At 34.5% G+C, this 24,802-nt stretch overlaps 1 protein-coding gene across 1 annotated transcript in view; it reads right to left on the reverse strand.

Moving 5' to 3' along the window:
* Positions 1-370: 370 nt before the first annotated feature.
* The window catches only part of LOC122799369 (reticulon-4 receptor-like), a 394,952-nt gene continuing 370,520 nt past the window's right edge, over positions 371-24,802 (reverse strand). The window contains exon 2 of the mRNA XM_044068375.1: positions 371-2,074. Within this exon, the coding sequence (XP_043924310.1) occupies positions 642-2,074 (1,433 nt within the window). The 3' untranslated portion in view covers positions 371-641. The remainder of the gene's footprint in view (positions 2,075-24,802) is intronic.

The raw sequence follows: 24,802 nt of genomic DNA on the forward strand, positions 1-24,802 counted from the left end.
ATGCTTCAGCCCAAATTCATGCACTCCATGTAGGAAAGGAAATCTTTATTTTATAATATATATATATATATATATATATATATATATATATATATATATATATATATATATATATATATATATATACTTATACACAATTAAAATAAAATGCATATCTCTATATACCATAGTTTTAGTAACTGAAAAGAGTTAGCATTTTTTAACAAATGCTACCCGTAAACATGGTGAGACAAAATGGAGAAGCTTTTAGCCGTAGTACTTTTTATAACACAGGATTTAAAACAAATGCATCACATTTGCAACTAAAAAATATCTTGCAATGTCATCCAGAGTATATTCAGGTAACAAATTATAAACATTTTTCTGTATAGTTATTTCCTTTGTTTATTTTTTCTTTGTATATCAGAATTTACCATCTTTGTAGCAAAAGCTTTTAGGGGCATAAGTGCAGTTCAGTGAACAAGAGGTCTAACCAAGAAGTTGGGCACAAATATGAACACCATTGTTCAGTTATTTGTAAAGGCATTTAAAAAAAAGTTTTCTTAGTGTATCCTTTAGGTGACCTCTCTTTACACATGTAGTATGAAGAATGACAGCTAAGGTCTTTCACCAAATTGTCTTACTGAAGAAAGTCGTTTACTTTAGCTGAATGTCAATGACAACCACAACAAAGAGAACATAAGACCTATGTTGTGCTGCACTGCTGAGCTGTTTCCTTGTTGGCTAAGACGGCACTGTGAGTTAGACTTTGTTTTTTTGAGACACTTTGTTTTCTTTCTGGAAGGAGGTGTTGAGTGCTCAAAATTCTCAGTGAATTCCGTTTTTAACTTGGATAATGACTGGTCTTCATTATTAGAGAAAGTCCCAACTGGTGCATCATTTAACCTCTGCTTGACTGTCCCATTTTTTGAGGGGTCATTCTCTGAGTATTTTATTTTTGAAATATTCCCCTTTGCCTTTAGAGGATTATTGGGTGAGATTCTGCTGTTGTAAGACGAGGGGTCTGACTTAACTTTGGTGTCATAAATCATTGAGGATTTATCAGTTTCTGAATGACAGCATCTTTGAGAACCATTCTTGGCCATTAGTGGAGCTTCAGCAGTTGGCACTTTGCCAGATTTGGTCTTAGTGCTGAAGATGCTTGTTCGTATCTGATTGGAAGCATCAAGGCATCCATTGAGATCACTGATTTGAAGCCTCTTGAGGTCTCTTCCAAAGAGGGCAGCAGGTGCATGGCATTCCAACTCTGAGCTAGAGCCCCTAAAATTTTTAAACCATTCCCAAAGTGATCTAGCTCGACAATCACAAATCCACTGGTTACCGTTAAGACGCAGATATTGAAGTGATACCAAGTGTGACATTATCTCTCCAGTAAGCACTGTTAGGTTGTTGTTGAAAAGGTACAAAGTAACCAATTTGCCTAGGTCACGGAATGCCCTTGGGTGAATCTGATTAATTTTATTTTGATGTAACAGTAACCTATCCAGACTAACCAATCCTCGGAAGACATTCTCTGACACCATTTTTAACTTGTTACCATATAAAAACAGGTAGGTAAGATTCGCTAATTCAATGAAGAGATCATCACTCAAGTTGTCTATTTTATTATCCTGAAGATACAAGTATTGTAAAGAAAATAGCCCATGGAAAGTCCCAATTATTAGATCAGAGAGACTACACTTGTGGAGGTGCAAAGTATGTAGACGTGTTAGACCTCTGAATGTACTGGAACTTATTGATTTCAAGTTGGCATTGTCACTAAGGTCTAACTCTTCAAGTCTTTCTAATCCATAGAATGCTCCAGGCTCAATTATGCTGATGTTATTGGAATGAAGCCACAGGACTGTTAGATTATGGCAATTGCTAAAACTTGTGGATTTCACAAATGTGATCTTGTTGTTTTGAAGAAAAATCCTTTGGCTTCTTATGGGTATGCCTGATGGAATTGCAGCAAGTCCTAGCTGTTGACAGCTGACTGTAGTCCTGGGCTCACTGTAGCATCCACAGACATCTGGACAAGATTTCACTTCATGTCTGACATTCAAGCAAAGGACCAGGAATAGTAACTTGCTTCCTAAATAGAAACAAAATCAGAATTAGTATTTGTACTGGAATCAAGTTTTAATTTTTATCAATATAATTATATTTAACCTGTTTGCCAATCCACTAGCTAAAATTCCACATATGATTGAGTCAATAAATTATAGTTCATATGATAATGTTCTGCTAATCATTGAAAACTAAAGTCTTCAATTACGTTACTGTTAACAGACTTGGAAATAAAATGTATAAAACATATAAAATGGTTGCAGTTCTGAACTGCAACAATTAACTTCAGGAACTTATATAACAAACTTCAGCTGAGACATCAGGAAATGCTGTTTCAAAGAAATGGTAGTAGACAGCTGAACAATTCAAGCAATAGAGTTCTGAAGAGCAAATGGGTGCAAGTATTAAAGCCATCATTGGAGAGGTGGATTAGGGGGGTGAGATTGTCATCTGTGCAATGTTAATGGCAGAAGTCACACAGACCAGGAAGGGCAAGAGTCTACTTGCCAGCATTTTTATGGAAGAATTCATGTCATACCTCTCAATCTCGTACAGCAAGAAATCTGGACACAGCCATTAATAAAAGTGGGACAAAGGCCCCAAAATAGGGATCATTTTTAAATAGTACTCTTAAAAATTAGAAGGTTGATAGAATAACAGATGTTGCATTAGCATGGATTTTCTGAAGGGTATAAAGTCTGAAACTCAAATGTCTGTCATTATATTCTAACTTCAGTCTTCAATGAGTTGCCACTAATTTGCTAGAAAACCACAATTTTATATAAAAAGGACCAAAAAATATGAGACAAAAATCTGGACAGTCTGCAAAAAAATCTGTACAGTTGAGAGGTTTGTTTGTTTTTCTTTCGGCTTTTCCCGGTTAAGGGGTCGCCACAGCAGAACTCCGGTCCGCTAATGATTGGCAGTAGATTTTTTATGGGTGCCGAGGTGCCAGCTCGATGCCCAACCTTCAGCAAAGGCACACCCATTCTACGCATGTTTTTCGAACACCACTCGACCACGGGGAGGACATGCAGACTCCACACAGAAGGCGTTTCAGCCGAGAATCGAACGGGAGAACCTCTTGCTGTGAGGCAACAACGCTACCGCTGGACGACCACGGCTTAGCACAGTTGAGAGGTATGATTCACATATAATATATGTTGTGCAATATGTTGTGCAATGTGCTAGAAATTACACAATCTAATATATGTATCACCTACTCAATAAAAAAACACCAACATGTTAAGTGTGTTCAATGCGATACTCGCTTTAGCCAAAAACTGCAGTCATTTCCACACTGTTTGGGCTGATGCAAGATTGACCTGTAAACCAATATTTTGTGAGTGTTATTAACTCTCATCATTTGGTCTTGAAACTGCGGCTGCGCATTGATGATCAATTGGTTCTGCAAAAAACACCTTCCATGTAAATAGTAACAGTCCAGCTCAGTGTCAACACTTTCTGACACAAGGTTTCCATGTGAACCTGAGAATGGAAACAGTAGAAAAGGAAAAAAAATAGATACAGTGCTCAAGTATGAAGTTTGCCTTAAATATGACAGACTGAGAGGTATGCATTCCTCATGCCATCTGTTTTAATTATTGATTACATATATGTTGTGAAGGCATAGTTTTTAATGTATGCAGCTAATAGAATTCAAAGCAAGTGTGCATTAATTAGACTTTTCACTTTTAATGTCACATGAAACATACAAATAATACCAAAGCAGTTTAAGATTTTGAAGAAATATTTTAGTAGAAAACAATTGGTAATATATCTCATAATTATAATGCATTTGACATTTCCCATATTTACATGCAGAGTAGGTTTATTTCCATGTTATCTTGACTGTAAAAGACATTTCCGTCTTGCAAAATACAATTTAATACATTTTTCCCATGGTTGTGCATATCATTCTTTTCACAACTTTAAAATACATTACACAAACTGCTACTGAAACACAGCAATAAATGACTGTGATTGATGTAAAAGCACAACACATAATTTTGGATGTCCCAGTAGTGCTTACCAAAAATCTCAGCAATATCCGCACTATTTATTTCTCAAAAAATAGATCTAGGAACTCAGCCCTGTAGACATCTAAGCTTGGTTTACCTCTAGCTTTACCATTCCATTAGACTATCTATTTTTAGTTCTATACCTATCCCATTCAATGAGAAGACTCTGCTTTCAACAAGTTTAGTGCTTGACCTTCTGTTAATTAACCCCTTTGTTTTACCCTGTGCAATTTCTCTTCTTTTGGCTGGTGCTCTTTAGATCCTTCTTGTTGTACAAGAACTAATCATTGTAATCTTACATACCTTGCATAAATTTGTTCTTTTTCTTTAAATATGCATCAGTCTTCTGAAAATAAACCTACTGTCCCTCCTTCTCTGACTTGCTCTTCCTACTTTTCTTTGCACATTATCTACCTGTATGCTTGTTATATTAGTTTCCATGTAGTCTACAGTCTGCATCACTTATCTAAGTTCTTCAGACTATATGCCCTCCCTTTGATTATGTGTGCTCAATGGCCATTCCTCTTTCAATAAAACATCTTCCTAGCATACTATTTATTTTTCACAGGGAAACACTGTTAGGAATGAAAAAACTAATTTTTTTTTTCAGATCAAATCTCTACCATTTCTCTCTTACTCACATGCACAAGCACACACACACACACACACACACACACACACACACACACACACACACACACACACACACACACACACACACACACACACACACACACACATACAAACACACATGCACACACTCTTTTTCTCAGCAGTTTAATAGTCAGTTCTAAGGTTCTTACATCTTAAAAAAATTAAAAGCTATTTAAACTTTTCTGGTAATCTTTGAGAGAAATTACTATTTTCAAGAAAATGGTGGGTAAATCCAGAATGTATTTAAGTGTTTGAACCCAAGATGCTACATAGAAAAAAAAAGAAAAACCAGACCACATCTGAAAATTAAAAGTGATCTTCTGAAACTCTTGTCCAAAAAAACCCTGCAGAAGGGCTTCTATTAGACATGCCTATAACTGACGAATTAGTGAATTCCATAGTTCTGTTTTAGGGTAAGTGACAGATCCTCTACGAGCAGATAAACTCTAGTTTTTGCAATCAATCTCTCACTGTTTAAAGCAGGGATACAGATAAAATGGTCATACACTGGATGTCTCGTTAAGCTATACATGAGATCATTAATACCAAGTTGTTGAAAGTCCCACTCACTGTAATAGCTAGTGTGAGTACCATGTACAAGAGTAACATGTTTTTGTCAGCCTATATCAACTACCGACCTGGCTTCAGCATCCTAACTCCTCTGAAGACACTGCAGGTCAGTGTCAAGATGTCCAAGGTAAAAGACATTACAATGTCTAGATGAAATGGAAAAGGTCATGAATAATGAAAGCTAAATCATCATGTGGAGTTATGTATTTTAAGAGACAACAGAATGAATGGCAACAGCCAAATCATCATGTGCACTCAGATACATTAATTAAACTAGTATATTAATGAAAAATGCCAAATCCATGGAATTAGGTACATTAATGTTACTCAAGAGTGAATGTCTGTAGCCAATTCCTCACATGGAATTATGCATATTATTGAGACCAGTGTGTAAATGACCATTGGCAGAACTTCATGGGGAATTAGCTATGTTAATGTGAGTTGTGCATGAATAACCACTGTGAAATCTGTATGCAGAATTAATTGCTTTCTTCTGGAAATGTTACACATGATACTGAGATGATTTAACATCTGTTGCCACCTTGTTCTCGGTTGCCAGTCAATCACACAGAATATCGCTGAGATTAAATATCTTAGCTCTAAATGTTAAACCTTTTTGTCTGTATTACATAACATCAATTTACTGCCTAGAACTACGAAAGTCCTTAAAGTTTCACACACACACACACACACACACACACACACACACACACACACACACACACACACACACACCATCAGTATCTTGGTCATTTAGGGTTAAGTCTCAGATTACTGACTTTCATGCAATCAGACGTGTCTTGCAAACAGCGAACATATATTCCTGACAAAACAAAAGACATATTCAAGTGATTTGTTAATGAGTAAGACAAAAGAGTAATCTACTTTTAATGGCATTTCCCAATTTCTGCATATATACTGAAATTAATAGTGTGGACAAGATTTCGTTTTGTGGCACCTTGCATTGCAAAGGGTGTCTGAAGAGGATGATACCAGAAACAGACATCTAAATAAGCCATAAGAAGTAAGAGGCAAAGCATTCACTGCTAGTGAAATATTATTCCCATGGATATATTGGCACACTGTCAAGATCACAAGGAAAGAAAAAATCAAGATGGGCCATGATGGAATACATTCTTTAAACTATAAGTATATGGAGGTCATTTATCACCTACAAAAGGGCAAAACAACAAAATGCAAATAACTGATACATATATGTCCAATCAGACAGAAAAATAACAAAACTTAGAAACAGCCCAGAAAGACATCTGAAAACCTCCCATTATCTATTTGTAATACAAAAAAATATAGTTAAAAATAGTATGCCAGAGTCACACACAATAGAACAAATAAGACACTTTCTGAAAATGTATCAGCTACTAAATGATATTACCAGTATAAAACATATGTTAATGATGTTATGCTTGTTTTGAATTTGTGCCGATCAACATTTTTTTAAGGAAATGCTTAAAAGTAACTTCTTTTAATGAAAGTGGGAAATACTTTCTCTTAACAGTTGTGCATGACTTGAAAAACTTGTGGGCTGAAAATACCTGGACAATACATATTATCAGTATGGATGGTCCTGGTTGAATGAATTGATGAGAATGCTGCATGACCATATCATCGATCAGGCTGTTTATATTCGGCTCACTGATACTATAGAGCATTGGAAATGAATACCTATTAATACAAAGGGAATCAGCATAAACAGAAAAGAGTCTGATACAGGTGAGTATAAACTTCCTCATTTCCTGACAAGCTGGACTGCATGACTCATGAATTTTTAACTTCTTTACATGGTTTCATAGAAGTAAATTGAGTAATGTCAATCCACCTATTTTTTGTTTCTCTAACAGACCCGACTTATTTGACTATGGTGATTTTTCCACAGTTTGGCACCCCACCCCCCCCATCATCCTGAAGTGTACTTGTAAGGGCCTAATCAGATTAACTGTATAACAGGTGATTGTTAAATTATGTATAATGGCAGAGTAACCAGATTTACAATGCACTGCTGTTTCCATTATAGTTTAATATATCCAAGCAGTTACACAGTCTGACATATTTAATTTCTATTATAACACAGCTAGAAAAAAAGTCTTTGCTTCTCACAAACTGCCGTGCCTAGGATCAATGCACACTTGATCAAGGTGGCTCTAAAAATAGAAAGCAATGTTCAGCTTATATATTTTTTGATAGCATCAGATGTTATTTCCTAGTGTCCTTGTGGTTTGCATGATTGATTCTTGTTCCATGTCATCTTTGCATTAGTTGAAGAGTCTGTATTTTATTTCTTTCATTTCTGCATCTGATGACTCACAAAAAAGTCCCTGTTAAAAAATATCAAATGTCTCTTTGTATGTTTCAGTCAGTCATAATAGGATGCTATTTTACTGAATCAGTTTAAGCCTAAGCCCACAACCACGTCTTCACAAACAAGCTAAACTAGACATATTCTTCTTTCCATGAACCGATTCTAAACCACATATATTCACAGATAATTTAAACTTAGCATGTTTTATATTTCCTTAGAAATTTCTCTGGCAGATGTCTAACTGAGATAACGTGTTGCTAAGGATAAAATACTTTCTGTATTTATATTTAACTTAGCAGTTCAAGCCTTGCATTTCTTCTTTTTAGAAAGAAACATTTATTTTAAACCTTGTATCAAGTTAAACCTTTCGGGGGTGGGGGTGGAGCCAAGATGGCCAACTGATAGCAGCAGTTTTTCAGAGCACCATGAAACTAATATAAAAAACAGGAAATAACTTAATTTATTTTAGCAAAAATACTTAGAATTGATAGATGAATGTATAAACTATATCATTAGTAACTTTGGTGAAATTAGGAAAGTTTTTTCCTGTCAAATTATAAAGGAGAATATGTCATTTGCAGAGATGAGCACTTCAAAGACTTCTCATTCTGACATGAACTCTCACTAAAAATGGATGATTTTAAGGAGAATTTATAAAACCTCAAAGAAAATTGTCAGAAACAAACAGATTCTCTCAAGGAACTTATACAGCAGCATCAATCCAGAATAACACACTTAGAAACATCCCTCAATGATCTTGATGGAAGACTGAAGGAAGAAGAAAGACAGAAAGATTTTCTCATCAAACAAAACATTTGGCTTCTCAATAAAGTGGATGACCTGGAAAACAGGGAGAGAAGGTCAAATGTAATGATTCTTGGCATCCCTGAGAGATCTGAAGGAGAAGATATTTCTTTCCTGAATACCTGTATCCAAGAGATTTTAGATTTAAAGGAGGGTCTGTCCTTTGCTCACAGAGCTTTAAGAAAGCCAGTGCCAACATCCTCCTCTTCTCCTTCCAGATCAATAGTCATAAAGTTTCTATCTTATTTGGACAAGGAGTTGGTCCTAAAATCTGCCTGGAGGAAATGTCCATTACAATTTAATCAAAACCCAATTAGGTTTGATAATGACTATTCTACCATGGTTTTGGAACACAGGAAAAAAGCTTGGCCGTTAATAAAACTGTTAAAGCAGAATAACATCAAAACTCAGCTTGTCTTTCCTGCCAGAATAAACATTATATATCAGCATGAAATGAGATAATTTAATGCCCTAGATGAAGCCACTGCCTTTATTAAAAACAATAACATTATTTCCTTACCTGAAGATATGGAATGGGCATCTGCATCTCTGAAGAGAGTTACTGATAAATCTTCTTGGACTGATACACCCCACCCCTACACATCACAACTAACCAACCTAACACTCTAACTGTACACCCAACCCACACTCCTCACCCACAACTCCACCATACCTCAGTCTCTTGCATCCTCCCACACACACTCCCAAACACCTACAGCATGTACCCCACAAAGTCTCCACTAACTCCCACCATATATCCAAAACTTAGACTGATCTTATACATCATACCACCACTTATCACTCTTTATCTCCTCACCTCCTATGAATACTGCTACCTACCTATCCCTCATTATCCCACATCCTGTACCACTGCTAAGTTCCACCCCCATTATCCCACACCATTTCAACCATACCTTTACCCCAACTGTACTACCCCAGCACATCTTCATTCACTTAGAGCCACCTACATAAAAACTAGGACTAGATACTATGACCTACTCCAACTAAAAATCCAGAAACTAGTAACGATATCTAAACCAACCCTCATAGCAGATGGCAATATCCACCCAAACCCAGGCCCAACCCTACCAGAAACCACAAGCTCCACAAATATTACTGTCACCAATATACTTAGCAAATATAATGCCCCTAATTCACTACTAATCTGTCACCTAAACATCAGAAGCATGAATAATAAGATTCACTATATACATGCCCTTATGGACACGCACTCCCCTGACCTATTATGTCTTACCAAAACCTGGCTCAAACCCACCACCCCTGACAACAAGATAATACCCCCCACCTACAATATTTTAAGACTTGACCGGCAGGGTAGGAAAGGTGGTGGAGTAGCCATTATGTATAAAACAACCTTACAGGTGTCCACCACCACCATCCCACAAAGCCTAATAACTAGCACCTCAGAAACACTCTTAATAAAGGTCCAGCTTAACAAACACAAAGCTATCAACATAGCATGTAGCTACATGCCCCCAGGTAACAATATAACAACCTTAGAAAGTACCCTCCAATGGTTATCCACTACACAGCCCCAAGAAACTATTATTCTTGGAGACTTCAATATCAATTGGAAAACCTGTTCATCAAAAACCCCAACCACCCACATTAACTTAAATGGCTTCTCCCAAATTATAAACTCCCCCACCAGAATCAATAAGCCCAACAATGAGGAAAGCACCCTAGATTATAATTGAACAGTAAGCTATCGTTGCTTTTATAACCTTAAGATGACATGCTTTATTTTAAATAATATATAGCCCTTTGCCCTGCTAAATGTTCTTCTGAGTTATTATGCAGGCATAGTCACGGCTTAGATTAATTTATCAAAACTGTTTTGGATACATAGGATAACAAGGCATATCTGTGATTTAGTATATATTAACTATTTTTTTTTAATATTTATAACTTCTGATTCTTTCAGAATATATATTGGCATCTGTGTGAACAAAAAGCTGTTTACTGGCTTTTGTCATAAATTGGGTCTCTCTGACATTTATATGCTTGTATGTTTTATGGCACAATGTTTTTAAATGGTTACAAGTTATGTTTCCTGTAGAGTTTAATGTTAAAGTACTGCTTTCTCTCTCATTGGCATTGAATGTTATTTTGCTGTTTGGAAGTATCTGACAGTTTTTGCATTTGTTACTGTAGATAGGCTGACTTTGTGAAACAGTAAAAGTCATACCTCTCAAGTGTACCTCATTACGAGGAACGCACCTCATTTGGGGTCTTAAAAAGTTCATGTTCCTCAAAGTTCCTCAATTTTCCACATTGAAGGAGTCTGTCACACATTTAGTGTTAGGAATTGTTTTAAGTGAAATCCATGGTAAATAGAAATGAATAATATTAATTCATTAAAATATCTTCTTTATAAGCAAAACCAGCATATTTAACCATCCTATGGCCTTCCTAGTTGAAGTTGTTAGTAAGCCATTAGTATGTGTTCCACATTTTTCCCATTTGTTCCACATTATGAGGGCTAGGGTTCCTCATTTTCGAGATGGAAGGTTGAGAACTATGGTTAAAGTGAGGTCAGGAAACTGTACTGTGTAGTGTGCTGGGCGGGAAAATGTCAGTTTGAAATCTAAGAAGTGAAGCTTTCTTACTTAGCTCATGACATCATGCATTCTATGCATGCAGATCAGATTACATTACATCTAATGTGTGTATGCAAGCCTAATTGTGAATGTCAAGTCTCTGACTGGTTAATATAGCATATTATACAATTCTTCCTCTAAAACGTGCACGCTGATTGGCCAGCCCAACCAGCGTGCCCGTTGTAAATCCCTCAATATACAAACGGAAAAAGATCCGGTCGCCCAGACTTTTTCCGTTAGTATAAAACACTGTCTCGCTATGTTAAAAGAGTTTAACATAGCGACACAGGTTTAAAAAAAGCAACACAAATCTCCGTTGCTTTTTTTAAAGCTGTCTCGCTATGTTAAACTCCTTTAACATAGCGACACAGTGTGTAAAAAGCAACGGAGATCTTGCGATCTCCGTTGCCTTTTTTTTAAACCTGTCTCGCTATGTTAAATGGGTTTAACATAGCGAGACAGCTTTAAAATAAGTAACGGAGATCTCCGTTGCTTATTTTAAAGCTGTCTCGCTATGTTAAACCCATTTAACATAGCGAAACAGTAAAAAGCAATGGAGATCTTGCGTTCTCCGTTGCTTTTGCCAACTCTGATGTACTGCGTAGGCATGCGCAGTACATCAGAACTGCCTGGGAATACCAGACAGCTGTGGAAGGGCAGCAAAGAGGCATTATACAATGCCATTATTTAAGAAAAGTAATTATTTCTTTTCTTAAATAATGTCATTGTATAATAATAACCACTTCTGGGTGTGGGTAATGCGGGATTTAACCACGGTTGTCTTTGTTTGGTCCCGAGGGCGACCAAACCATGCCAACCGTGGTTAAATCCTGCATTACCCACACCCAGGCGTGGGTTATTGCTATAGTAGGCTTCTTTTACAAGCTTTATGAGCTACACTATCTGCAAACATATTCACGTTTCCCTTTTATAATAGTGACTATATTTTGTGATCAAATATATATACAGAAATTTTATTTTTTCTTGTAAACAGTTATTTATAGCCACTATTTCTAGTGACTATACTGGAGCTTTTTATAAATAGATCTTTATAAATAACTTTCCTATGCAGTTAGCAAGTGTTTAGTATAGGCTTATACATTTACAGGAAATGCTTATGACTAATGGTTATAACTGTAAGGATACTCAAACACCATACTAAATCCTAGCAAATATATGCATGAATAATTTTGATTGAACTATAATTACTTTGCATTTAATATGTTGATTTCCTAATTGTATCCTAGATATTATTTATATTTCAGATGTCATGTTTTCAGTTATTATAAAGTCATGTACTTTAGTATATTAACACTTTATGACAGGGAAAGAGCTCAGTAATAGCTACGACTTGTGATAACACAACAAACAAGTTATGAGTTTCAGTATTACCCTATTACTATGGTATATATTTACAGCGATCTCTATCTTAATTTTGTCTTTGAGTCATTCACTTTTAAGACCTGTTATCCATAGTAAGTTTTATATAAATAATGTTTTTTACTAATGTTTGTCATTCTAATTTATGCCTTTTAATTATTAGTGATTTTAGTCAGTTATTTAAACATCTGTTATTCCAAATGTTTAGGCGTTAATTAAGGACAAATATGTCTTATGGAGTATTTCTAAAAATCTATGTTGACATCTTTTGGGAATGACACTATGTGCTAAAACCCAATTCTCGTGAAGTTTTTATTTAGTGGGAGTTTGTAATTATAAGATTTATTCAGAGGGCGAGTAAATACAAATGCTAAAAATTCTTTGATTTGTTCTGCCATTTTGAAGTTTTCATTAGAACTAATACAGATGACATGCTTAGGTATTTTGGGTAATCATTTAGATTGTTAATAAAGCTAATGTTTCCTTAGTCTATTAAACACTAAATTCAGATTATATATATATCCTAATATGTCTCTTGCTTCCTTAGTGAATAATTACTGTATAAATGTTTAATGTTTCTAACAAAAGTGTATGTAACTCATCTCTAAAACCTAACTGGAATTAATATCTGATTAGTTGTTTATCACTACTATTTTTCTCTTAATTTATAATATATTCACCAGTTTTTACTTAGTTTTCATGGGCTTGAACCAACAAAGGTTGATGGTTGGGATAGGTAGTCTTGCAGATTTATTTTGTTTGCTAGACTAGGAATGTATCTCATTCTATGTATAGGGTGTATTAAAGTTTATACTCAGAGTTAAATATGCAAATTTTTTTGTTATTTAACAGTTTTTCTAGTTTTGAAATGCCTGACACAGTTGTTTTACTTTTATCTTTCATGGGGAAAATTATTTGGATTGAGATAAATAAATACAACAATTGATATTCTGTTGTCTATTCAAGAAGGGTATTATGTATACAGGATTATATTAATACAAGTTTCTTTATTATTTATTATCTTTAAAGAATTCTGATATGGATTTAAATTTGATATCCTTAAATATAAATGACTTAAACAACCCATATAAGACAGCCAACCTACAAAGGTATCTTAAACTAAACAAGGCTTAAGTAATTTTTCTCCAAGAGACACACTTTAAAATGAATGACACATTTATGTGGGACCCTAAGGAATACACAATACTTGCTCAATCTTTTTATAAAAATAAGACCGGAGGAGTAACAATTCTATGGAAAAAGACTTTCTTAAATCCCCAAATCATTTACAAACACGTAGATAATGATGGACTCATGGTCTTAGTTATACTTAAGTTTAATAATAGAATTTGTACCCTGGTTAATTTATACTGGTTCCCGGGTATCGGGGTTGGACTAGCTAAGAAACACTTAGACTTTATTACAACTACTTCTAAAGGTAATATTACACTAAGAGGTGATTTCAACTGTATAACAAATATTACAGAAACTACCAATATGAAATCTCCTAGACTATTGTCCTCAGCCAATTAAAAAAAAATGGACAGACATTTTTAAATTAAAAAAGATACCTTTAATGCTCTGGGATCAAATCTTTACTATTCTCACACCAGGACTATAGACCTGGTACCCAAACTAGAATAGATAACATTTATATCTCACAAGATCTTTATTCTAAAATCTTGAATTTTTCAATACAACCTTGTCCCTTTTCAGATCATAATTCCCTGTTGTTAACAATACACTTGGAATTCAATCAATTAGATATTACTTCAAGGATACCTTCATATATCACAAAAATTAAAGACTTTAAATCTTGGATAACTTCTGAACTTCAGCTTTTCTTAGAGATTATGGTTTGGGATTCTGTTAATGCCTATGTATATCATAAAACCATTAGCTAGTACAAAAATAAAATTAAAGAATGAGACTCAGAGTTACAAAATCAAATATCTCTTAAAGCGAATAAAAACTTAATTGCTATAGATAATAAGATGAAAATAGTAGAAGCAAATAAGAAATACAATGAAATATTATCCCGTAAAACTAATTTAGCTATGGAAAAACTGAACTTTAATTCTTATGCTACCTCTCCTAAGCATCTTCATAACCCATCTATGAAAGTTAAGATACAATCAAAAATGTATAACATTGATAGTATCCTTCATGAAGGGTAAAGGAAGAAAGTCTTGGACATAAGGGACATTCTGGAGGGTTTTAATTATCATTATGCAGAGCATCATAAAGATAAAATAAGTACAAATGAATGTGACAAGTTAGAGAATATAGTTCCCAACATAACAAGAATTCCCGAGGAACTTAAGTTAGATCTACAAAAACTTATTTCTCAAAAGGAAATTATAGATGGGATTAAAGGAAGTTAGTCTATCAAAGCACCAGGAATAGATGGCTTAATTATCGTAATTTATAGATTGTTCCCTTCTTCTATAATCTCTCTCCTACATAAAACCTTTCTTGAAGTTCAAACATTAGCAAATAGTCCTCCTTCTTGGAGTTCTTCTCTAATTTCCCCTATATTAAAAGAGAATAAGGACCCTAATCATTGCAACTCATATAGACCAATTTCTTTGTTGAATAATGATTGTAAACTATCTATGTCAATTATGGTCAATAGATTGAAAATACCCATATCTAAAATAATTAATGAAGACAAACCTGGTTTCATACATAACAGGCATACACAGGATAATATTAAAAGAGTATTAACTCTGACAGATTATCTCAATAGAGGAAACCATGAAGCACTGATAATAGGTCTAGATATTCAAAAGACCTTTCACTCCTTAAATTGGAGTTGTTTATTTAAAGTCTTACAGTTATTTGACCCCCTCCCCTTTTTTATAACAATGATAAAGAAAATCTATGAAAATAATCTAGCATATGTCAAATTACGTCCCTTTACTTCTGAAGTAATCCAAATCACTAGAGGTACTACACAAGGATGTCCCATGCTCCCTATCCAATTTGCGCTGGTCATAGAAATACTTGCCATTTTAATATGTAATAACCCAAAGATAAGAGGTATAAATATATATGACCAATATATTTCTAAAATAATGATGTTTGCTGATGATGTCTTACTTACCTTACCCAACTCTAAGGAAGTGTCAGGTGAAGTGGATATAGTAACAACAAATTTCAAAAAAAATCTCAGGACTCTCCTTCAACAAATCTAAATCAAAATATTTATTATTAAATAAAAAAGAACATACAGGTTTCAGTTAATCATATTATTGGAAACCAAGTTTCAACTCTAGACTATTTAGGAATAGTTCTAGGCAAGAATACAGAGGAAACCTTACAGCTTAACTATGCTAAAGCCATAGACTTAATCAATTCATTAATAAGCAAATGGAATAATTTGTTTATAACATTTGATGATAGGTTACAACTGATGAAAATGGTTTTGTACCTAAAATATTATATATAGCACAAGCCTTTATACTTCCTCCAGGAAAGAAAATCCTTAAAAAAATCACTTCATCTCTGATGAAATTCCTATGGTACCCCAAAAGAAATAGAGTGGCATATTCTCATCATATCAGAAAATGGGAACAAGGGGGGGTTAGAATTCCCAGAGATTGAAACTTATATAAAGGCATCTATAATTAAAATAGTGATGAATTGGATAAATCCTAGATACTCTTCCAATTGGAAACAGTTACACTCCACTATATTAATGAATGAAAATTGTTTATCAAAGAATGCTTTGGTAACTGACAAAGATAACAAGACATGGCACAATTTAAGTTTAACTTTACAGTATAGTACAACAAAATTAACTAACCTAACACTAATAAACAATATTTTTGATGAGTTTAGAAAATTCATTAACACAAATTTAGATATAAAACTGTGGCATAGATTTTTAATACTGTTTACTATTACATGATAAAACACATAGAGAGATTTTTGGTTTATAGGAAAAGAATAACCTATTTTGTTGGTTGCAATGTATTGAAAACCAATAAGCTTTGAACACACAATGTATAGTGTCAACCTATGGCCTATCCCCTAATGACTGGTTGGTTCTTCAGAGTGTCACAGCATACACTAAGGATCTGTGTAGAGTAATACCTAACTCAGCCTTCAAACCATACCAAAAATTATAAACTGAATTTTTGGAATTCTGTATAATAATATCAATGTTAAGAATGAATTATCATATCTATATAACACTTTAATTGTCTATAAGACAGTCCTAAAGATTCTTATTGGCAATACCTAACTAAAGGGTTTCAAGTATCATTATCAATGGAAGATAAAACAAACATTTTATTTTCATTTAAACTAACTTTTCTCTCACAATTCTGGAGGATTTTTCATTGGAAATCTCAACACAGATACTTTTTGACACCTAAGAAACTATCAAAATGAACCTTTCAAACAGCAAGTTATGTTGGGGATGTCATCTGTCCACTATTGCTGACTGGTCTCATATTTTTTATGACTATACTAATCTTAAACCATTTTGGAATTAAATTAGCAAATTTCTTCAAGCTATCTATACTGATAGATTTGTTTTGACAAAGTTGTTATTTGTATTGAATGTTGTTAATAGTAATGATATGAAGAAATATGACCTGTATTTGTTGTGGACAATGTTAGCAATAGCCAGAAAATGTGTAACTAGAAGATGGAACTCTAATGTATCACCCACAATGGAGGAATTCCTATCATCGCTAAAGAAATGCATACTAATGGAGAAAAGAACTAAACAGTTAAGAACGTTTCCTAAGCCATTGGTTAATAGTTCATGGAGGAATGTTTTGAATTTGATTGATACCCTACAGTTGGAACCAAACTCTTCCTAACTATCATAGTTTATATATTAACTTATTATTTAACTACAAATGTTTTTATCTAAACCCTTTTTATCAGGCTGAATGTAAATGCTGTAAATAGTTATTGAATGTTATGAATATATTAAATTATTGTATTATTTCATCAAAATAAAAATCATTTGAGTAAAAAAAGTTAAACCTTTCTTTAGAAGAAAAAATCTTGTATTAATAAAAAGTATATTTTTCTTTTGCATCATAGCAAAGATTTCTTATTTCATAATTGCTTTGGGGAAAAATATTTTACTTTATATAATATCTATCAGTTCTCCTTTTTTAATTAAGCCAAAGAAAAATGCAATCTACAGGAAAATGCGATCCTCTGTACTTAATACCCTTTCTTCAGTGTTAACCACAGTTACATGTTTAACAGTTTTATTAACACAAATTTTAACACATCTCCTCTGTTATATCTGAGATAGCTCCATAAGTTGCATTTGCTAAAACTTCCATCAGCTTTGCAACTTTTCCTAATTCCCATATTGCCTTAGTGACACCATACCAGGGAAAGATCCCAGCTCCTGAAATAACACCATTTCCTATGTCCAGCTGTTTTAAATCTTTCTCTATTTTGGAAAAACTATCATGAACCTCCATCTTTTTCTGGTGATTTCTTACCATGTCCTCTTATAATGTGTGAGTAATTTTTATTATTGGAACTGCATACCCTATGTAACAGGATCCCTGCCAACCTATTGGTAGCCATTTGTAAACATTCTTCCACATATGAAAAAGAACCCTTCTGCCAGAATTGTAACATTCTCTTGGTCCATTTAATTAGTTGTGGCCTTACTCTTAAAGAAGTTGTTCATCCCTTCCTTAAAAGAAGCATTATGTGTTAACTCAAAAACTGTTTTTATTTTATCAACTCTTCCATGACACTCAAGCTTTTTACGTGACCAAAGTTGGTGTAAAGTGATGGGATAGTTACAATTACTATACCCACAATTACCTCCATACCAGCATGCACCCACTTCAAAACTTTACTAAAAACGCACCTAAAAACATGTTTGCTATGCCCTTGCAACTCCCACTCTAATGTCACCCACCCCATCCAACCACTACCTTTCTTTCCACTCCACTAAATACCTTGATTATAGCAAGCTCAGATGCTCATAAGCCTAGTAGTTATTATACAGCAGGAACCTCTTATTGTAACATTTGTTAATGTCTGTTATGTACTTCACAGATAAAGATTCTGGTTGTCTACTGATGTACTATGTTCTTCATCTGTAAATATGTTGTAAGTAATTGCTATGTAAATTGTTAATCACTATGTAATTCAATGTAACTACTGTCTGTTTATTTTAACTGTGGAGCTTTTCTCCCTGGGCCTCCGCTGAAAATGGACCTACGTCCAGTCGGACACTCCCGGTCAACAAATATAAATAAATAAATAAATAAATACCAACCCTGACTGTCCCTTTCATTTGAAAACAGAGTATCCCTCTTTCTACTTCCATCAACTGTAAATGTTCTTTTATGGCCGATTGTTTTACAACTCTATTTTTATAAGACCCTTTAAACATAAATCCCATATCTGTAACCTCTACAGGGACTGGATGTAATGGCATTTTCTCTCTGTAAGGAATATGGCTACAAACCCAACAATTTGACTTGTTATGTGCCTTTGCAAACAAATGTTGCATGGCCAAAAATGTATTGAAATCAGGTATCCAATCATGATGTCCCCATTCTTGTGATCTATTATATTTGAGTATGTCTTTCCACTTTTTCTTTGCCACTTTTTTATTTTCATTTTCATTTGTATTTACATTTCTTTTTTGGATTACCTCGTCCTGTCCACACATCGCTATTATAAACAGTATATACAATAGTATCAAAATGCATATGAGTATTAATATGCATCCCCAAATCTTGCATCTCCATGTGTGAAGTTTAGGTTCTTCCATTTTTTCTGGCTTTCTTCCAAATGGGTATATCAGCATTTAAAAACACATTTAAACAGACTGTTACTTTCCTAAGACTGTTAACAGACTGTTACTTTCCTGACACTGTTTGACTTTTATTAACTTACACAGATTTCTATGAACCATCATGGTGTGCTGCTTTTGCTTGTATGTCCCCTGTTTCCTCCTGACACTGTTTGACTTTTATTAACTTACACTGATTTCTATGAACCAACATGGTGTGCTGCTTTTGCATGGATATCCCATTTCCTAGGATTAATCTTTTCTTTCTTTAGCTGCTGTACACTGTATACTAACAACCCTTTCTGTTCTGTCACCTCATAGGGACTCTGCATGTTACTATCCCATGGTCTCCCTTTCTAGAAGTTTTTTATAAGCACCTCATCTCTGCACTGTAGTTTCATTTTTTTGGGAAGCACTGGCATTTCTGTCCACAGATGGTAAGCCTGTTCTCTGGCTATAGTGTCACATACCCCCTGTACATCTTTCAACCATTTTTGGTGTTCTACTGTTGTCAGTATTGGTCGATTATCCACTGTTTCTAGGTCACAAGGAAGTGTGAGGGGCATTTTTCTCTCTGTTATCACCTCAAAAGGTAAAATTCCTGTTTTACTCTTAGGTGTAGCCCTAATGCCAAAAAGAATGCCTGGCAAATATCTCACCCAATCCCTGCCTTTTTTCAAACATGCCTTTTTTAAACTTCCTTTGATTATCCAGTTCCTGTCCCTAGACAAATTATGAAAAGCTGTTAAAACTTTTTTACACTTTACTATGTCAGAATTTCCTGACAAAGGAATGACTGCATAAGGTACATTTAACTGTTTTGAATCTGAGGAACCAGTGACACCAAAATGAAGCATATCTTTTGACAGGATAGGATATATGTTATTGTAGGGCTTAAATACTAGACTCCTGTGACAAGACAGACATAATTGTGGAAATTTACTTCTCCATAAAAAAACAGTCTCCTTGAATTATCTTAAATTTTGTCATGTATGTATTATAGACACTTGTCCATTTACAAACACAACTGTTATGCAATTTCTGAACATTAAAAAATTGCAGATTTACATTTTATGTCTGACAGAGAAGATTCAAACCATGTCTTTAAATAAGACCAGACCTTGTCTGGCGTATCATGCAAATCTATTTGCACAGAATGTGGGCATTTTAAACTTAAGTCTCTAATGGCATCCATGTTATAACTGTGAAGAATTTACCATATTTTCCATAGATAACAAACAGGTGATCAGGCTGAAGTCACTTCGAAGAAATGGTGTGCTTCAATGGACGAATTGATGGTATAAGGTCATTGGACAGATGCAATAGCAAACTCAGCTACAACCTAAGAAAAGCACTGGAAACTGTCGACCTGTTGAACTCACATAGAAATTAAGGCGCCAAATGAACAATAACTGGTGGAAACAGATATAAAAGGTCACAGTCAAGCTGCCTCACCACTGTTAAATTATTTATAATGGCAGAGTAACCAGACTAACAATATACTGCTGCTTCTATAATAGTTTAATATACCCAAGCAGTTACACTGTCTAAATTATTTCAATTCTATTATAACATAGCTAGAAAAAAGTCTTTGCTTCTCATGAACTGTGTCATGCCTAGGATCAATGCACACTTGATCAGGATGGCTCTCAAGAAGAGAAAGCAATGTTCAAGTTATATATTCTTTTTTGATAGCATCAGATGTTATTTCCTAGTGTCCTTGTGGTTTGCATGATTGATTCTTGTTCCATGTCAGCTTTGCATCAGTTGAAGTATCTGTATTTTATTTCTTTCATTTCTGTATCTGAAGACTCACAAAAAGTCCCTGCTGAAAAAAATCAAATGTCACTTTTTATGTTTCAGTCAGTCATAACCGGATGCCATTTTATTGTATCAGTTTAAGCCTAAGCCCACAACCATGTCTTCACAAACAAGCTAAACTAGACATTTCTTCTTTCCATGCACCAGTTCTAAACCACATATATTCACAGATTAGTTAAACTAAGCATGTTTCATGTTTCCTTAGAAATTTCTCCAGCAGATGTCTGACTGAGATAGCTTGTTGCTAAGGACGTCATACTTTTTGTATTTATTTTTAACTTTGCAGTTCAAGCCGTGCATTTCTAATTTTTTGAAAGAAACATTTATTTCAAACCTTCTATCAAGTTAAACCTTGCTTTAGAAGAAAAGATTTATTTCGTCTTATTTCAAAACCTTGTATTAACAAAAAGCATATTTTTCGTTTGCATCATAGCAAACATTTCTTATTTCATAATTGCTTTGGAAAAAATATTTTACTTTATATAATATCTATCAGTGATTGTATTAAAGACTATCTGAAATGGAGTCCAGGATGGGATGGTGTTGCAGATGACCTATGTCCTTACTACTTTTTCCATATAGGCCACTAAACTGGCCAGCTCCATTATTCAAAGGTATTTTGGATAACCATCCACTGAAAGAGATCAGATGACAAGTGAACAATGTTAATAGTAGTACCTTTGTTTTATTTGGGAATAAACTAATTTGAAATATCAGTTCTAGTGTACAGGTAACTACCTGAACAAGTGCAAGTTCTCCATAATCTGAAAGAAATCATAGGCAAGTATAAGAGAACCATCTTTCACCCAAATGTGGATATTAACAAGTCATAGCTAGTTATGGTGAGCCAATATTGAGCCAATAAATAAGACCATAAACTCTCATACCTCCTAAGTATAGTAGACTACAAGCCACCTTTAATTCATTCCTGATGCAATATCATGTTCTAAGTGGTAGTAATCACTAGGAAACTAGTATCTGTCATTCCAAGAACTAGCATAGATGGCTATACTCTCTTTTTATAGGGATTATCTGATGGCTTTCAAAAAATAAAACCCATTTACTGAAACCATCATCAAATGAGGACCAAGATTCTCATCTAGCTTGGTTTCTATTATAACTCTACAAATATAGAATAATCTCTGCTTTGTTTTAGTTTAACTTTGCAGTGGTCAAGTGTATACTAGAGAGAAACAAAGGAATTAAGAGCATATATGCAAAACTATTGGCATTATATGCATGTCCTTTGGCTATGGCACAGTGGCACAGTCTTAATGACCACACTGAGTAAGCTTAATTGAGAAAACATTAAAACTGAATGTTTTGTTGCATGCATAGATGGATGGAACCCTGAATATAAACTATATTACCAGGACCTGAGTAATTTCTCAGGCACAGCATGAGCCATTCCAAAGGGATGGGACCAAAGTGCTTCAGGCTTCCCATTCTTGGACAGAGGTGTAGGAGTTGCTACACAAAGCTGAATGTACAGATGTGATGGATGGGAGCATTTTTCAGGTTGTAAGGCAGTTCTTTCAGTAACAGTACAATTTAAATGGATGTGTCTTTCAGTGAAATAATGAGCTGATATCACATGTACATTCCTCCTTGGGAACAGTTTTTCCTGCCCTTTTCACTAAAACATCCCCAGCCTTTATGGCTACATACATGTTGCTATGATTCCCAATTGTTATCCTGAATGGAGGAGACATGATCTTGCATATCCAAACTGTTAGAGTAAACTTTCCTTGTAGAGTGAGGGGCCACCTATTTTTTAACTCTTGACATGATTCATCTTGTTTTTTTCTGGGAATGGATTGGAGGAGTCTGTAGAGCAAAGGGAAGATCCACAGCACAAAGGGACTAAACAGGAAAAAATAAAAGTCCCACATGCATTCATTCCTACATTCAATCAGGCCATTTTTAAATTGCTTTAGCTTAGAAAGGTAGTCTAGAATTCAGTCTGCCTATAAACATTCTACAACTCATCCTGTGGGACCTCCAGCTGGCTTAAAGACAGCAAATACAATGCACAAAAAAAAATCAAAGATAAATAATTATGACCACAGTTTTTACTGTAGCTTAATGCCTCTCACATCCCTGTAACAAGGCAAAAATGTCTACATCTTTAATACTGAATCTATACCAATCCCTAGTCATAAACTTGGCTCTAAAAAAATCTTACTAGCAATATCTTAAAGCCAAATCCCAAAATTAACCCTAAGCTTACCAAAGTTTCTTCCTTATACCTAACCCCATCCCAGAGTCAATCTCTAATTCAAAAGTCAATAACATTTACCATATACCGTAAAATCACTAAAGCAAGTGCATCCTCTTTGATGGAACATTTGACAATACAGAATTTTATGAAATGGCTTTTTTACTTTATTGTCATCAACTGATTGTCAAGCTCTCACTGGGTGAAATAGCAAGGCAAGGATGATTATTCTTCTCATACATACACACACACATGCACACACACACACACACACACACACACACACACACACACACACACACACACACACACACACACACACACACACATATATTAATATTTGTTTATTGGGAAAGCTGGTTCAAAACTACAAAAGTAAATATAACTTACACAGATAATTTAGTGTAGCCATTCAACCTACCAGCTTTTTTCAGGAAGTGGAAGGAAACTAGAGTACCAGCATAAAACCCACTCACAGATTGTGAGTACATGCAAACTCCAGACAGATAGAAAGATGGACAGACAGTGACAGGAAGTTTAAAATGAACTCCAGACCCTGAATCTCTGTATCACCATGATTTCTGTTCTTGGCAGTGAACGTTGATCCTAATGGGAATTCATCTATGCTATATATCAAACTGCAAAATCATAAACTCTGTGTCCTGAATTCCAATATAATCAAATGCCAACAATTCAAAATGAAGAAGTAGCACACAGATGCTACAAAATATTAGATTTAAAATACATTCCTTCCTTAAACATATTCTCAAAGAGTAAAAGACCAGGTTGCTCACAAATATCTATATTGGTAAACTAACACTGAGCAATTCACATTACATTTGAACTATATATTCTAAAACAAGTATTTTGTATTTACTTAGTTATATTATGAATAAAAAAAGAGTTTCTTACTCTGTACACAGCATAATATATTACAGACTCACATACCTTCCACGTTAAAACACATTATAACAACAGACAGACATACAGCTATGCATGAACCTAGCAAACAGTGGGAAACAGCAAAAAGCAAACTACCAACTATAGTAAAGGTCACTAAGCAAAGGTTAACCTCACCCCATTTTTAAATATCTGGAGGTTGCACCATCTCAAAGTTGGGGTTAAAACTGTCTGACAGCAGAATAATATAGCTGTATCTGAATAGCAGTTCTATTCTCCTGATTGTGGCTTACTGATCTCAGAGTTTGTAAGGTTTGGGGCATGAGTCACAGCTCTCCTCCAAAAGATAGAGCAGAAGGGCTTACTCCATCGCAAACAACATCTGTGACATGCTTCTAGTTTTACTTTAGTTTTATTTTACAAGACTTGAGCACAAATTTATTTTCATGGTTAATTGGCTTTATTCCATATTAAACTATTCAGTCTATGTAAACTTTTGTAGAACACATTCACAGTGATTTTACCTATGGAAGGCAGATGGCTCTCACATCTGTGCTTCTTCAAGAGACCAGCTCTTATATAAGATGTAAACAGAACCATAATAAAAAAAAATAAAAGGGAAATAAATGGACAGAAGGCCAGATGATAATA

Source organism: Protopterus annectens, chromosome 4.part0 (assembly GCF_019279795.1).
Source record: "Protopterus annectens isolate FY-2018-M chromosome 4.part0, PAN1.0, whole genome shotgun sequence".
NCBI lineage: Eukaryota > Metazoa > Chordata > Ceratodontiformes > Protopteridae > Protopterus > Protopterus annectens.